This window comes from Falco biarmicus, chromosome 16, assembly GCF_023638135.1.
Source record: "Falco biarmicus isolate bFalBia1 chromosome 16, bFalBia1.pri, whole genome shotgun sequence".
Classification (NCBI taxonomy): Eukaryota; Metazoa; Chordata; class Aves; order Falconiformes; family Falconidae; genus Falco; species Falco biarmicus.
The window spans coordinates 4,977,094-4,990,709 of record NC_079303.1 but is presented as its reverse complement, the minus strand read 5'-3'; the positions used below and the strand labels follow the sequence as shown (position 1 = coordinate 4,990,709).

The window sequence follows — 13,616 nt, the reverse complement described above, 5'->3', positions numbered from 1 at the left end:
AAGATGGGATAAATCTTCAAATTCAGTACAAGACAGCTGTGAAGAAGGGAAGAACGACTTTTCCCATCATGCTCCTTGGGGAAACTAGGCAAAAAGTAACGCATTTTGAAAACCGGGCTGATTTAAACCCTGTGAGGAGTGGGACTGGCACACCCCAGGGCCCACCACCATGCTGCTGGGGCCCGTCCCTGACTGACCACTGTCCTCCTACCTAATTTTGTGGCCCCACTGAACGTGTGTGTGGGGGGGTGTTATTGTCCACGGGCCCCCGAGCACCCCGTCATTTTGGCAGCAGCACCCTGAGCCCTCTTGGCCTCCCAGCAGGATCCTGGCACGGCCCAAGTCGCGGTAAGGGGACATTCCCACTCTTGCTTGCTGCTGTGAGCACTAGACAGCGTTCGCCACGGCTCCGAAACGTCCCCTCGAGAGAAGACACATTAGATTTCAGGGAGGGGAGGGTGGGAGAGAGAGAAAAACCTGCGCGCCCTGCCCACCCGCTGCCATTTCACTTGTGCCGAGGCGCCGCACTACAGCTCCCAGGAGCCCCCGCGGAGGGGGCGGGTCCGCGCCGCCCATTGGCCACCCCCTCGGGCGGGTGCGTGACGATTGGCGCTCGACCACGCCCGTCGCCTCAGCGGGGCGGGCGGCGGCGGCGGCCCAAGTCCGCCGGGGATGGCTGGCGGGAGCGGGCGGCGGCGGGCAGCGGCGTGGGCCGCGGGCCTGGGGCTGTGCGCCGGGCTGCTGGCGCTGGTGGCCGCCGTGCTGCTCCGCGCCTACGCCCTGCGAGCCCCGGCCATCCCGCGGCTGTGGGCCAGGCGCGGCAGCACCGCCGCCTTCAGTGCCGGTGAGAAGCAGGAGCTCAAGGAGGCGCTGCGAGGTGAGGGGGCCCGGCGGCCGCCCTGGCTGGTCGCACCCTCCCGGCCCGCCGGACCTCCTCGGGGGCCCGCAGCCTGTGTGCCCCCCTCCATCCCCGGGGCGAGGGTTGTTGCCGGCCCCGTTAGCCCAGCGTCGCGGGTGGGGCGGCCCGGGCCGGCCCGGGGCTGTGGCGGCCTCCGCAGGGAGGGGAGCCGGCAGCAGGGCCCGGCCGTGGGCCGCGTGGGAGCGGGCGGTGGGGAGGACGGAGGCTCCTCAGGTGCTTTCCCCTTGGAGGAAACCGGTTGTTGGTTCTCCTGAAGCCAACTTTCATCCCATGTTGACTTTTCTTAAATGTTTCCCTCATACACGCATAACGCACCAGGCGCCCCGTGACTCTGTTTGTCAGACATCCGTTTGTCCGCTGGATAAATCATTGTTGGGTTGGCTTTTTCTTCTTTTCTTTCTTTCTGGCTGAAACCCTGCACACTGCTGTCGGCAACAAGTGATGGTGTGTTTGTGCTCTGACTCATTCTTCGGCTTAAGGCTTTGAGGGTATTAGATATGAGGGTTGGCAGTTTGCAGGAAACCACAATCTGGCTTGGAGCAGTGATAGTCCTGGACCGTTGCAGTAGGGGTTGGGTTCTGTAAATCTCCTGTGTTGCTGGTTTGTAAGATTTATTGCCTTGCAAATTCTGTTGACATCCTTTTCAAATGGGAAAATGCATGGATACAAGAGAAGCTTACTTTTGTGTTTCTTCTTGAATAACACAACTTCTAAAAGAATCTGTAACCTCACTTGACGGATGCCCAGGAAAGGCAGCTGTGATCTGGACTAAGTTATACCCATGTTTTCCATGACAGTGACTTGATGTTGGAGAGCAGCCTTGTCTCACCCTGTTTAAATGACAGAGCAAAAGGACTGACAAAAGACCTGTCTGTTTATATAGCTTAATAGGTTGGAGCAGTATTAAAGAAGGTGTTCTAACAATCTTGCCGTCACAACCTGACTTACTGTTGACAAAGAATCTTGAACTGCCAGCAGAGCTGGAATAGTTTATAACTATGAGGTATAAGGTCGCCCTAGCAAAATGCAGCTGCTTCTGGACAGTAGCATTTCTAACAATATCATTCAACACTTCAGGATGAAAAAACAGAGTTGCAGTACCTAGAGAAATACCTTGGCCGAAATCAGAAGGAATACTGATGTGCTGCATGCACACACAGCTGAAGTAAATCATTTTTTTTTGATGGTGACGGCTCTTACTATCCAGTGAAGTAATCTTTAAAAGCTGGAAAATATTCAGGAATGTAAATATTACTTGCCCTTTTGAAATGCAATTCAAGTATTATTTGACTGATTTTCATGTTGAATGATTTCTGTTTTGTATTTCATTGAAGGTGCTATTAAAATCCCAACTGTTTCCGTATCTCCAGAGGACTTGAATAAAACCGCCATGGCAGAATTTGGGAACTACATTCAGGAAGGTACTAAACTTTCCTTCTTGGCAATCTCTGCTGCCCAGTTGTATTTTCATAAACAAGTTGAAGAGAGTATATTTCGTTCTTGAATACAGTGGAACATATTTTAATTTTGTTTTTCCTCAGGAAAGGACTGGCAAAAATGGTGTACATAAGTCACCTCTGCAGCAGTGTACTTTGGTGTAGCAATGGCCAAAACTAGAACAGAGAAGTTTCAAATATCTTTTTGCAATGGTGATTTTTGGTCCTTGAGATGGTTAAATGACCTTGCCATTAAAAAGAAAGGACATCTACCCCTGCTTCGGCCTACTTTTTTGGCAGTCCCATCATTGCCACCTGCAAAGCAGCCGCAGCATTGGTGAACAACAGTTCCTGGTTTTGTGTAGGAAAGTTGTAAATGCAAAGTGAGGTGGATTGATAGAAGTGTAGGAATGAAGCTGCACATCTGCTTCCTGAAGGAAATTTGTTGTGGTCAGTCTTACTTACAGTGCTCCCTTTGAGGCTAAATAGATGAGTACTCTTATGGAGTATATAATGATGAAATTAGACATTATTGCTAATTTTTCTTTTTCATATGTTTTTAATTTTTTTTTTCTTAACAGTCTTCCCGGCTGTATTTTCTTCAAAGTTCATTCAGCATGAAATTGTTGGGAAATACAGCCATCTCTTTACTGTTCAGGGTTCTAACCCTGAATTGATGCCCTATATGCTGCTTGCACACATGGATGTTGTGCCTGCTCCCCCAGAAGGCTGGGATTTTCCTCCTTTCTCAGCTGCAGAGCATGAAGGTTTCATCTATGGACGAGGAACGCTGGATAACAAAAACTCGGCCATAGTACGTCATCTTGGTAATACCATTTCAGAGAGATACAAAGCCTGAGAAAGGCAGATTGGAGGAATCTACTCTCTTGAAATTTACTGTATTGTCTCTCTTGCTCCTCTTTAAATGCAGGATGTTAGTGAATAAATTCCTACGCCCTGCAGTTTTCTCCCAATTTTCCCTAAAGATTAAGTGGAGTGGTCTTTTATTACTGAAGAAAGCAGAGTTAAAGCTCTTAAGACACAGAAAAACACATTCAGAGATGCAGGTGTATTTGGGTAAATGCCATATTTAGATTTTACGTCAAATGCTGTGTTTGAAGTCAGGGATAGACCTTTTTCCCAGGTGTCATACAGGCATTCAAAGCCAATCTTGGCCCTTTAAAAAAGGCTTGAGTTTTGAAATAAACAATGTTTATTTAACATTATATTCAAATAACTTTGTATCTTTTATCTAGCCTGTGTCAGAACAAAGAGCTGTTATTCCTCCCAAATGTACTTAGTACAAAGTACAAAAAAGATTGATCTGTGAAGGATTTCTCATTTGGGAAAAGGCTGATAGAAAAATTAATAAGGAAAATAATCCTTTGTGACTTGCAAAGATTACTTCCACGTCAGCCCTGTATTTAAATTTAAACAGATGTTTAGCAAACCGGTGTCATAGATACTGTGGCTGCTTTTTGTGGTATAGGCCATGATCCTAGAAAGTTTCTTCAAGTTGTTGTTTAATCATCAGTTTCAAAGCCTTGCAACTTAAAACTTCATTTTGGTGCTTCCTTCCATTGTGAACTGCACAAGTAACAAATGAACAATGAAAATCAGCAATTTCAGTGAATGTGGCAAAAATGGGTGCTGACAAGGTAAACGCAATATGATTTCTTCTAATGTGAAAAATTAACTAGCTTAAATTGGAAAAACAGGTGAGATGGAAGTAATACAGCAAATGATAGATTGCATTTCTCATTCTTCAGATTTTCTTGTTCTGTTTCTGTCATCTTAGCACTTTTGGTACAAAATGCATTGCTCATTGAAATAAATGGATTTGGTACTCAAGTCCGAGCCAAACTGGGTGTAGAATAGGCAGTTTAAAAGAACAGTGAATTCCTTGGATAATTACAACTGTGACGCTTCCTGTGCAGTTTGTCACTGACTTCATCAGTAGCCAGAACAAGCCTACACTGTGTTTTGTGTATGTACACTGACACTGTTAGCACACTAAGTCTTAAGCATTATTGATCAAAAATATTGCAGTGTGTTTTCCAGAGAATATGAATGTCATCTGTAGGAGCTGTAGAAACAAAAGCCTAACTGTGATTGGGATGAAGTCTCCTTAAGGGCTGTGGATGCATATTTCTTTTATGTTACATTGCATTCTTTTGCATTTATTCCCCTTGCTAATGCACAAGAATACAGTCTGCTTTCTTTTCTGCAGGGTATTCTGCAAGCCTTAGAGTTTTTGCTGAGAAGAAATTACAGACCCCACAGATCTTTCTATGTTGGTATTGGACATGATGAAGAGGTATTTTCTTTCATTTCATTGAAATAGAGAGTTGTTTGCATTGTTCATGTATGCAATAAGGCTTAATTTTTAAACATTGTTGAGCTACAAAGTCTTTCCTGTTTTTCTTGGTTATGCGGGTAGATACTGTCAGGCACGTGGTCATAGTTATATATTGATTGTTTGGCTTTAAGTGACATAGACAAAGGGTTTGGTGTGATGAGCAAAGAGAAAAGAACACAGCAGAGTGTTCAAATTCTTTTCTGCATGGAAGGTGCAGCAGCAGTCACATTTTGGAGTATATATAGTACATTAAAAGCTGGCGTAAGATTCACATGCTTGTTACAAATGATCAGGAAGAGCTAACAAAAATATTTCACTCTGTTGTGGGTATGCCCACTAGTAGATGGAACAGACAGACAGATGAGGTGGTTTTGTTTATTCATTTTCAAAATATAAAGACAAAGAACTGTTAATAGTCAATACCTCTTTAAAATGACTAATCTGTGGAGCTTATAGCTCTGAGATACCATTGTGTCCAAGAGCTAGCAGGATTCATAGCAACCTTCAGTGACTCGTGAAGGAGAGATTTCCTCAGTGTGGATATAAATTCATCTGCTACTAGGCCGTTAACAATCTCCAATGAATTTTTCTAGGAAGAATCTGTTATTGATGGGTTGCAATACGGCTGTTCACTGGGGGATTTCTTGCACTCTGCATTGTAGCACTGGTCACTGTCAACAGCGAGATGTTTTCCAGTATTCTTCCCAATGGTTTGGCTTAATCTGATCAGTTCCTCTGACTGGATTCTCGCAGGTGTTTGGTCGGAAGGGAGCAATGAAGATTGCAGCTCTGTTGGAAGCTAGAGGAGTGAAACTTTCCTTCTTGCTAGATGAGGGAAGCGCAATACTGGATGGCATCATTGCGGGAGTGGAGAAGCCAGTAGCTGTGTAAGAGAAAATACAGTTGACCACAATGAAAGTGATCCATTTCAATAATTAATTTGTGGGAAATGACCTTCAATAGAATATGCTTTCAAGGCATGTGGCAGTGTTGGTGTTGCTGAAACTACAGCAGTGGCACAAAATACAAGCAAAGGACCTTCAGCATTTGCTTGCTGTTCATCACAGCTCTGCTGACAAAAGCAGAATGTTCCACTTAGCCAGTGCAAGCATCTTAATTTTATGCTGTAGAGTCTGCTCACTGGAAAAGGAGCCAAAACATCAGTCCTCCAAATATCTAAAGATCTTGTTAAGGATTTGTTGTTGCTGTTGCTTTGGTGTTTTTTATGATACTCAAAATATGCAGAGTATTTCTTTTTACCTGTAGTCTGTGCTTTTGGAGTTGCATTAATCGTTTACTTCTTTTATCTTTGACCAGAATTGCTATCACAGAGAAGGGTTCGTTAACACTGAACTTCACGGTGGAAAAAGAGCCAGGACATTCATCCTTTCCTCCTAAGGAGACGAGTATTGGCATTCTCGCAGCAGCAATGTCCAGGTGAGGGCTGTCAAAAGACAGTCAAGCAGACTCCTAAGTCACTGGTATGTGACTTTCTCTTTTAATATTTGTATTTAGAGTATTTTGCAGATTCTTGTTAAATATTTGAACTTGAAGTTTGTAGCTCACTTTGAAGGGCAGAAATGCAATTGCCAGCAAAGGGATAATTGCCAAGTGTCTGGAGTATCTTTTCGCTTCAACTGTCCCTGGTGTCTTGGTTTTAAAGAATCGACTGACAGTTGCTGCATCATGGTGTCTACTGTAATTTGCTCTGTAGCACCAGAGATTGCTTTGTTTGGGTTGCAGAATTTCTCTGGAATTTATTCTTGCACATACCTGCTACCTCTAGCTGGTAATTATCCAAGCCAATAAACATGGTGTAGAGTCAGAATGTGACTGTGTAAATCATCTCTTTACATGCCTATGTAGATAGCAAATTGGCTAATAAATACGTATTTTGGGAAAACTTGATAGGTCCAGATACGATAGAATTTGATGTGATATTTTTCTAGATTTCCATGTACTCTTTTATAAGAGTCAGGCTTTTGAATTTCTTCAGCTGTTCTTCAAAGGAAGTCTTTGCATGCGACTGGAATGCTCAGAAATCTGTCGTGGAGCTGTGCTCACAGATTTACTTACCAGGAGAGGAAAGTGTGATTGTGTCTCAAATACATGGACACGTTTCAGAAATTAAATTCCTGTCAACCTTCTGGAGCATTAATAGTCAGATACGTTAAATTTCAAATGTTGATTTGCTTTGCCGTAGGCTGGAGCAGAATCCCTTGCGCAATCTGTTTGGCCATGGGCCAGAACTCATGACTATGGAGTACCTTGCATCAGAGGTGAGGAAAGAACTGTGATTTCATTCTCAGATTTTCATATTAATAAGTGAAGAGTAATCTAGCATATGAATTTAGAGCATAGTTACGTAGTTCCTGGAAAGGAGAAGACTTAAGCTGGCCTTTCTCCCGGATAATTGTTTCTGCTGGAATCGTTTCAGCCATAGCCAAGTGACTACACTGTCTTCTTGAAATCTAGAAACTTTCTGATTTGGGGTTTTATTTCTTCCACTTAGTTCAGGTTTCCTCTCAATCTCGTCATGAGCAATTTATGGCTGTTTTCACCTATTGTTAGCAGGTAAGAAAATATATCCTTGATAAACATTCCCAGCCTCTCACCATTAAAAGATAAGACCACTAACCATTTCTAGTCCTCCCAGGAAATCAGTTATACCATTTCATAGTTTACACAATGTTAGTGCTTTACTGTTAATAATCACTTTGTTAATTGAATAGGCCATCATTCAACTTATTGCCTATGTAATTGTGGTGCTTGTGTTTTATCGTTTTATCGATACTAAACTTTGAAATGTTCTTTGGTTTGATTGTTTCTTTTTTGTAAGAGTACTTGCCTGGAAGCCTTCCACCAATGCCTTGATTCGAACTACTACGGCAGTCACGATGTTTAATGCAGGAATCAAGGTAGCTTCATTTTGATTTTTCTCCATGTATTGTGATGAGACAATTAGGATGTTTGGTTTCCACCTATTTATATCCAGTTATAAGATCAGTACAGGTCTTGGTCTTAGGCCCTGTGTGGTGTCACTGGAACACCAGTTTCATTTTTACTTCAGATGTAGCTTGGATTTAGCTACAGTTGAAAATGTCTTCCTTTTGGAAGTATCTGATGTCTGTCACAAAAAGATCTCAGTGTTTATATTTCAGGGTGGACAAGAAAGAGTGTTTGTAATCATGTAAAGTATCCATGATGGTATTTGAAACAGTCACAGTTGTGAACACTTCCCTAGCCCAGATGGGGTCTTGTGTTTGTGAGCCCGGGCCTGGCGTTTACCTTCATTTGAGTAGGGTTAATGTGCACCTTGGACTGAGAGATAACGGGTTCTGGCTGATACAACCAGATCTTGCCCTGATAAGGAGGTGTAGCTATCCAAAAATACTCTAGCCCTGAAAAATAAACAGGCTTTTTGGTGTGTCCCTGAAAAAAAATCTGTTACTGAAAAGCATCACTGGACAAGAGAACAAGATGCAGTGGCTGAACAGTGACACTGAGTGGCCAGGAGAGAAGTGACACCCTGATTTCTTGGGTTTCTTTTCTGAAGATTGTATCTTTTTTGTTTAACAAAATTATAAATACCCATTGTGTCGAAAAGGAGAGTTATGTGTCTTCAGTAACATAATTTAAACGACTTACATGTCTCATACTTGGGGAAAAGCAATATGAAATGAGGTAAAAATGTTGCTTACAAAACCCAACATAAACCTTCAGAATTTGTCAGTATAGTTTCTGAAGGGAGAGGGTTTACTTGAAGAGGAAAACTTATCTATAAAACAGCTAACTTCATTTTTGTTGACTTGGTGAACATTTCTTTGTGTAGTTACCTGCATTATAGGTGAGATTTACTGTATTTTAACACAGAGCACAGAAAGAGATAGTACGATTAACATAAGTGGAAACGGTGAAGCATTAGTCTGAGGCCTGGAGCTGTCTGAGCAGTTTGAGTTTGCAGTTGGCGTTTTAATCTGTTTTTAACTTCATTTTAAGTTTTGGTCCTTCTTTTTTTTCTAGATAAATGTCATCCCATCCTTTGCAAAAGCAACTGTGAACTTCCGGATCCACTCTGCAGAAAAGGCTGCTGAGGTACTCGCTGTACCCCCCAGTGCGGAGCTGTTCTCCATCACTTTCGGAGCAGAGTAGCACTTGGCCATTTACGGCAGCAGATCTGTCCGAGAATACTTTCTTTATGTCTCCCTATATCCATATGGGCAGTAGAAGAGGAAGATTTGGGAATTACTCTTTTATGGACACGGTCAGAAATGCAGATTATCTAATGTGTTTTCTCCTCCTTTGAGATGGATTGTAAAGTGTGTTGTTTACTATGGCTTCTGAATGGGGAGCACAGCAAGAGGTAGACCAAACCTGCAGTTACATCAAGCAGATTTCAGAAGCTTCTTTGTGCCCAAAAGCATGTGGATCGTATGTGCTTATGGAAGTTTCAAGTTTGTGACATGGGAGAATATGGGAATCTTGCACACTTCAGTAGGTGTGACATGCCTGTCCAGCCAAGGACAGCTGTGAAACATTGTTAGGAAATAGTATTGTCCCTTCCCAAGGTTTTGCTGAAAGTTTACAGCTGTGGAAGCTTTTTCTGTATTAGTTACTGGGACAACAAAGTAGCAGCAGGTTGACCACTTGCTTTTCCAGAGCGAAGCAGTTCAGGAATACCTTGAGACAGTAATGTGCATCTGATTGCGCTGGGGTTAAAAAAAATTAGCCATCCACTGAGTAAGAGGAAGAGAGACTGCCACACAATTTCAGTCATAACTATGCATCTGTATTTGCAGCCACAATTGGCCATTCATGGACAAATGTTTTATGGAAAGTGGAACACGCTGACATCTCGAAGGGGTGTGCTCTCATTTCTTTTGCCTGTTTAATCTCTGTTTTATCCATAGGTGCTAGAGACAGTTAGAAACACTGTTGCTGATGACAGAGTGAAGATTGATGTAGTGGAGGCCTTTGACCCACTCCCCATCAGCCCTTGGGATGACCAGACGTTTGGAGTCCATATTTTTCAAAGAACCATTCTGGATACTTTCCCAGATGTTAACAGCGTAGTCCCAGGTAACAGCAAGCACATGATGATTATTGTTTCCTCTCCAGCTTCCGCCTTGTTTTTCTCTCCCGCATCCCCCAGTATTGACTTGCTTCCATATTCTGTGTACTTCCCCACCCCAGCTGTTAACTACTGGAAACAGCTGTTTTTTCCTCTTTTTATTCCCTTCCCTTTTTATGTTTTAAAAGGTTTAATGTTGTTTTTTAGTAGTGGAAGTAAAAAAGCAAACAGGAAACTGATGGAAACAATGAGCCTTGCATTTGACTCTCTGCACATACAAAGAAACCTCTTCGAGGAAGAAAGGAATTGTGAGGGAGAGTAGGAGGTCTTCTTGCTTTAGCTCTTCTTTTGTTGTTTTTGTAGCTGGCAAAGCCATTCCTTCTTTCCTGTATTGTTTCATATGATCCCAGCCCCTTCCCTTTCTCGCAGCTCCTTCCTAGTTCTGCAGAGTTTGTTGGACTGCAGTTTGAAGCTTAAACTTCTGTGGAGGCTGAGTATCATGGCTATTCTTGGAATGATTGAATTATATGTTCAGCTCCTCCTGTTCATGAAGAAGAAAATGTTCTTCCAGCATGTACCGAGAAACGGTTTCCAGTGATTTTGCTTTTGCTGTACCTAGGGGTTAGATAGAACTGTTACCAGATGCCTTTCCTTTCTTCTGGGAAAAGTGTGGGTCATTAAATTGCTGCTCTCATGCAAAGTAAACAGGTTTGTTTTGCAGGCACGTGTATTGGAAACACAGACAGCAGGCATTTCACTAACGTCACCAGCGCCATTTATCGATTTAACCCGCTGCTCTTGAAACCAGATGATCTTCCCAGGTACTGTATTCTGTCTGCATGTGGGCAGCTGTTTGGGGTGGGGACTGGTGAAAGAAAAGATCGATACGCGTTAGGCAGAAGAAGGAAACCCAACCTTGTATACCTTGGCGTGGTGGTGGTGGTGCCTCACATTCTGTTTGGCCGCCCATTTCCTGCAGATTTGGGTGCTGCGCAAATAGGGGATGGTAATTACCCTGGGAGAGTGTTAGCCCTTATTCTTCTTTACTTCAAATGCAGGCAAGACCTCAGTTAGGTGGCGGGTTCAGTAGTACAGCAGTGCTGTGAAGCTGACTGGATCCTTTATGTAGCGCAGCAGTATGGAAGGTGGTGTTCTGGTAGTTGCCCTTGCTTAAGAGATTTATCCCTATGTTTGGACACATGCCACTCTGAGCTTACTTGTCCTTAAAGCTGAAAGTTAGGTTTCCTGGCATCAAGTGATGACAAAGAACATCATCATGCAAGGGATTGTTTATTTATTTAGCATGTACTAGATTGGATTTATTGAGCTGCAGATGATACAGGAGTAGAGCGTTCTTGCAGCTGTACAGGAGGGTGACATAAATGGCCAGAGAGCTGGAATACCGTTTCTACTTTTCCACATACACCATGGACTTAGCTGTGCTCTGAGCCCTAGAATGAGAAAATTCGGTTGGCCTGAAGAACAGACATTGCAGTTACAGTGCAGTATTTGGTGTATATTGCTGTATTTTTATGTTGTCTATTGCTTTATGAAGTAAACAGGCAAGTAGGGTGCTGGGTATGTGCGGATGGGTCACAAACACACACTGGAATGTGAAACGTTCTTTTTCTTCCAGGATCCATGGGTTGAATGAGCGAATCTCCGTTGAGAATTATGAGAAACAGGTCGAGTTCCTCTTTCAGCTGATAAAGAACTGTGATATTGACAAGGTTCCGGAGCCTCACGCAAACTCCCATGAGCTGTGAGAAACGTACCCGAGAAGAGCAGCTACTAAGGTGGACTCTGGGGTCTGGGTTGTAAGAGGCAGTTGTGTGTTGCGTATTGAGCTACACCTGGAATTTGCTATTTGTATTTTGTGGTTTACTAACAGATGGAAAAACTGTGGGTTGCTATGTTAGGCAAATGTACAGTTTGCTGGGAAGTGATAAGAACCTGGAGAAAACACGACAAATAACCCTGATTTCTGTTCATCCCTCGTGCAACATGCAGCCATTAAGCTGATGGTATTAATTTTTTTCAGCGTTTTCTGTAAATCTCTGAAATTGATAGTCACTTAAAAATCTAAGCTATAATCAGCAGTCACTCACCTATCAGTAAGAGAGGTGAATCTTCCTATGAGCACTTTTGACAAACTCATTTTATACGGTTCATTGATTTTTCACAAATGATGTGTCTGTCAAAAGCTCACGTGAAAGGTTTGTGACATGGTGTAGGCTTCGTGTCACTAGGAGGGTTGCCCTGAGATTATTGCACTGCTGCTTGGTGTGGGCTTCTTCCCCAGGTAGTGCTCTCAACCAGCATCAACGGTGCTCTCAACCGCTGTCAGTGTTAACTTACTACTGCCAAGTTCTGTGTGCAAGCGTGGGAGATTTCTGACTCTCTTTCAAAATACTGAGCTCCAGAAGTCCTAGCTGTGTTGCTTTAACTGATGTTGCCCTGATCTCAGATGTGCTGAAAACTTCTCTTCCTGCCTTGTCAGTGCCTATTTATTTTTTTTTTCTCTTACCCTGGGCCATATCAAAGAGTATGTTTGCAGCTGGGTGTCAGAATAAGGAATTGCAGCATTAAATAAGAAAGTAAATTGTTGTGTCTGTTCACACATACTCTCCTTTCACTTGGATCAGTTTCTGTAGTGTATGTATCTCTCTTCCTCATCTGAGAACTTGATTGTGAAAGATCGGTAAGCCCTTCAGTTTCTTCCAGTTCAGTGAGAGCAGAGAGTCTTTGTTCCTTCACTGCCTATGCAAGCAGTTTTCACTTCACTGCAGCACTTCTGTTGACTCGGCTCTTTGGGAATCCTAGTGTCGACAGGCCATTGATGTTGACTCTATTTCATCTTGTGCTTTTTGCACTAGCATGCCTATCTTTGTTAGCACTAAAAGAGTTAAGCATTTTGGCCTTTATAGTCTCTTTAGTTGGGATTACCATTATTAATTAAACAAAGAACTAAGAACCAGTTGTTAGCCAAAGTAAGAACTGGGTGAAAGTTAAGTTGCTTTGTTACACTGATATGCAGGCTCTGCGCTGCAGGTACTAGTGCAGCTCCTCCAGTTGCACTGTTCCAGAGATGTGTGTCTCTTTCAGAACTTGAATTATACACTGGAATGGGTAGTTGTTCTACTCTAAATTCATATTGTAAAATGTACGGGAATGTACAGGAAATACCTTGAAACATATCCTGAAAAACAGCGATGGAACTGTGATTCCTATTCTTTCCGTTCACCATTCTCTTATTTATTTGCAGTCTGATCTTATCAGTATGGCCAATGGGCTAAAACTGTATCCATCTACTAAATAATTGAAACCAGATCAGTATGTTCATCTAATAAAACAAGGAATGCAAATTCTTTTCTGATTATTATTTAGTCTTTTTATGTAACTGTATAATTGCAGTGAAGTCATTTCCACACCTGATTCGACACTAGAGCAAGTCATAAAGTTTCCATCAAAACACATCCACATATTTTCCAGTCTGCTTTAATATTTGCACCCTCCCTGGTGCTCCCCTTTCTATACAAAATTCGCTAACTCTGTTTGTGCATTATTGGGTAGTAAATAGCTTGCATCTTTTACGGTTTGTTGCGTTTTGTCTTTGTGCCCTAATGTCATTAATTTGTTTAGCCACATGTCTATGGCTCTTTTGTGAAGGTGTCATTCCTCTTGCAAACTCTGTTGCAGACACAGCAAAAGTGATGTGTCAGGGTACAGCACAGAATAAAGTACATCCCTGGGTGTGGGAGGTGGAGCAAAGGTTTTGGTTTGGTGTTTGGGTTTTTTTTCCTCTGGCCAGTCTCTATAAAGATGACTGAA

At 42.7% G+C, this 13,616-nt stretch overlaps 1 protein-coding gene across 1 annotated transcript; it reads left to right on the top strand.

Moving 5' to 3' along the window:
* The first annotated feature begins 632 nt into the window (after window positions 1–632).
* PM20D1 (peptidase M20 domain containing 1) lies at window positions 633–13,376 on the top strand. The gene is made up of 13 exons (XM_056361309.1): window positions 633–877; window positions 2,254–2,340; window positions 2,937–3,169; window positions 4,586–4,672; window positions 5,468–5,601; window positions 6,032–6,151; window positions 6,918–6,993; window positions 7,227–7,288; window positions 7,554–7,632; window positions 8,738–8,809; window positions 9,625–9,793; window positions 10,507–10,606; window positions 11,422–13,376. Exons 1-13 carry the CDS (start codon window positions 673–675, stop codon window positions 11,549–11,551), a joined length of 1,554 nt encoding a protein of 517 aa, XP_056217284.1. The 5' UTR covers window positions 633–672; the 3' UTR covers window positions 11,552–13,376.
* Window positions 13,377–13,616: the final 240 nt, after the last annotated feature.

Coding starts and splice junctions, on each gene's coding strand:
- PM20D1 (XM_056361309.1), top strand. CDS start 673: ATGGCTGGCGGGAGCGGGCGGCGGCGGGCAGCGGCGTGGGCCGCGGGC. Junction 3,170..4,585: donor ATAACAAAAACTCGGCCATA/GTACGTCATCTT, acceptor TCTTTTCTGCAG/GGTATTCTGCAAGCCTTAGA. Junction 6,152..6,917: donor CTCGCAGCAGCAATGTCCAG/GTGAGGGCTGTC, acceptor GCTTTGCCGTAG/GCTGGAGCAGAATCCCTTGC.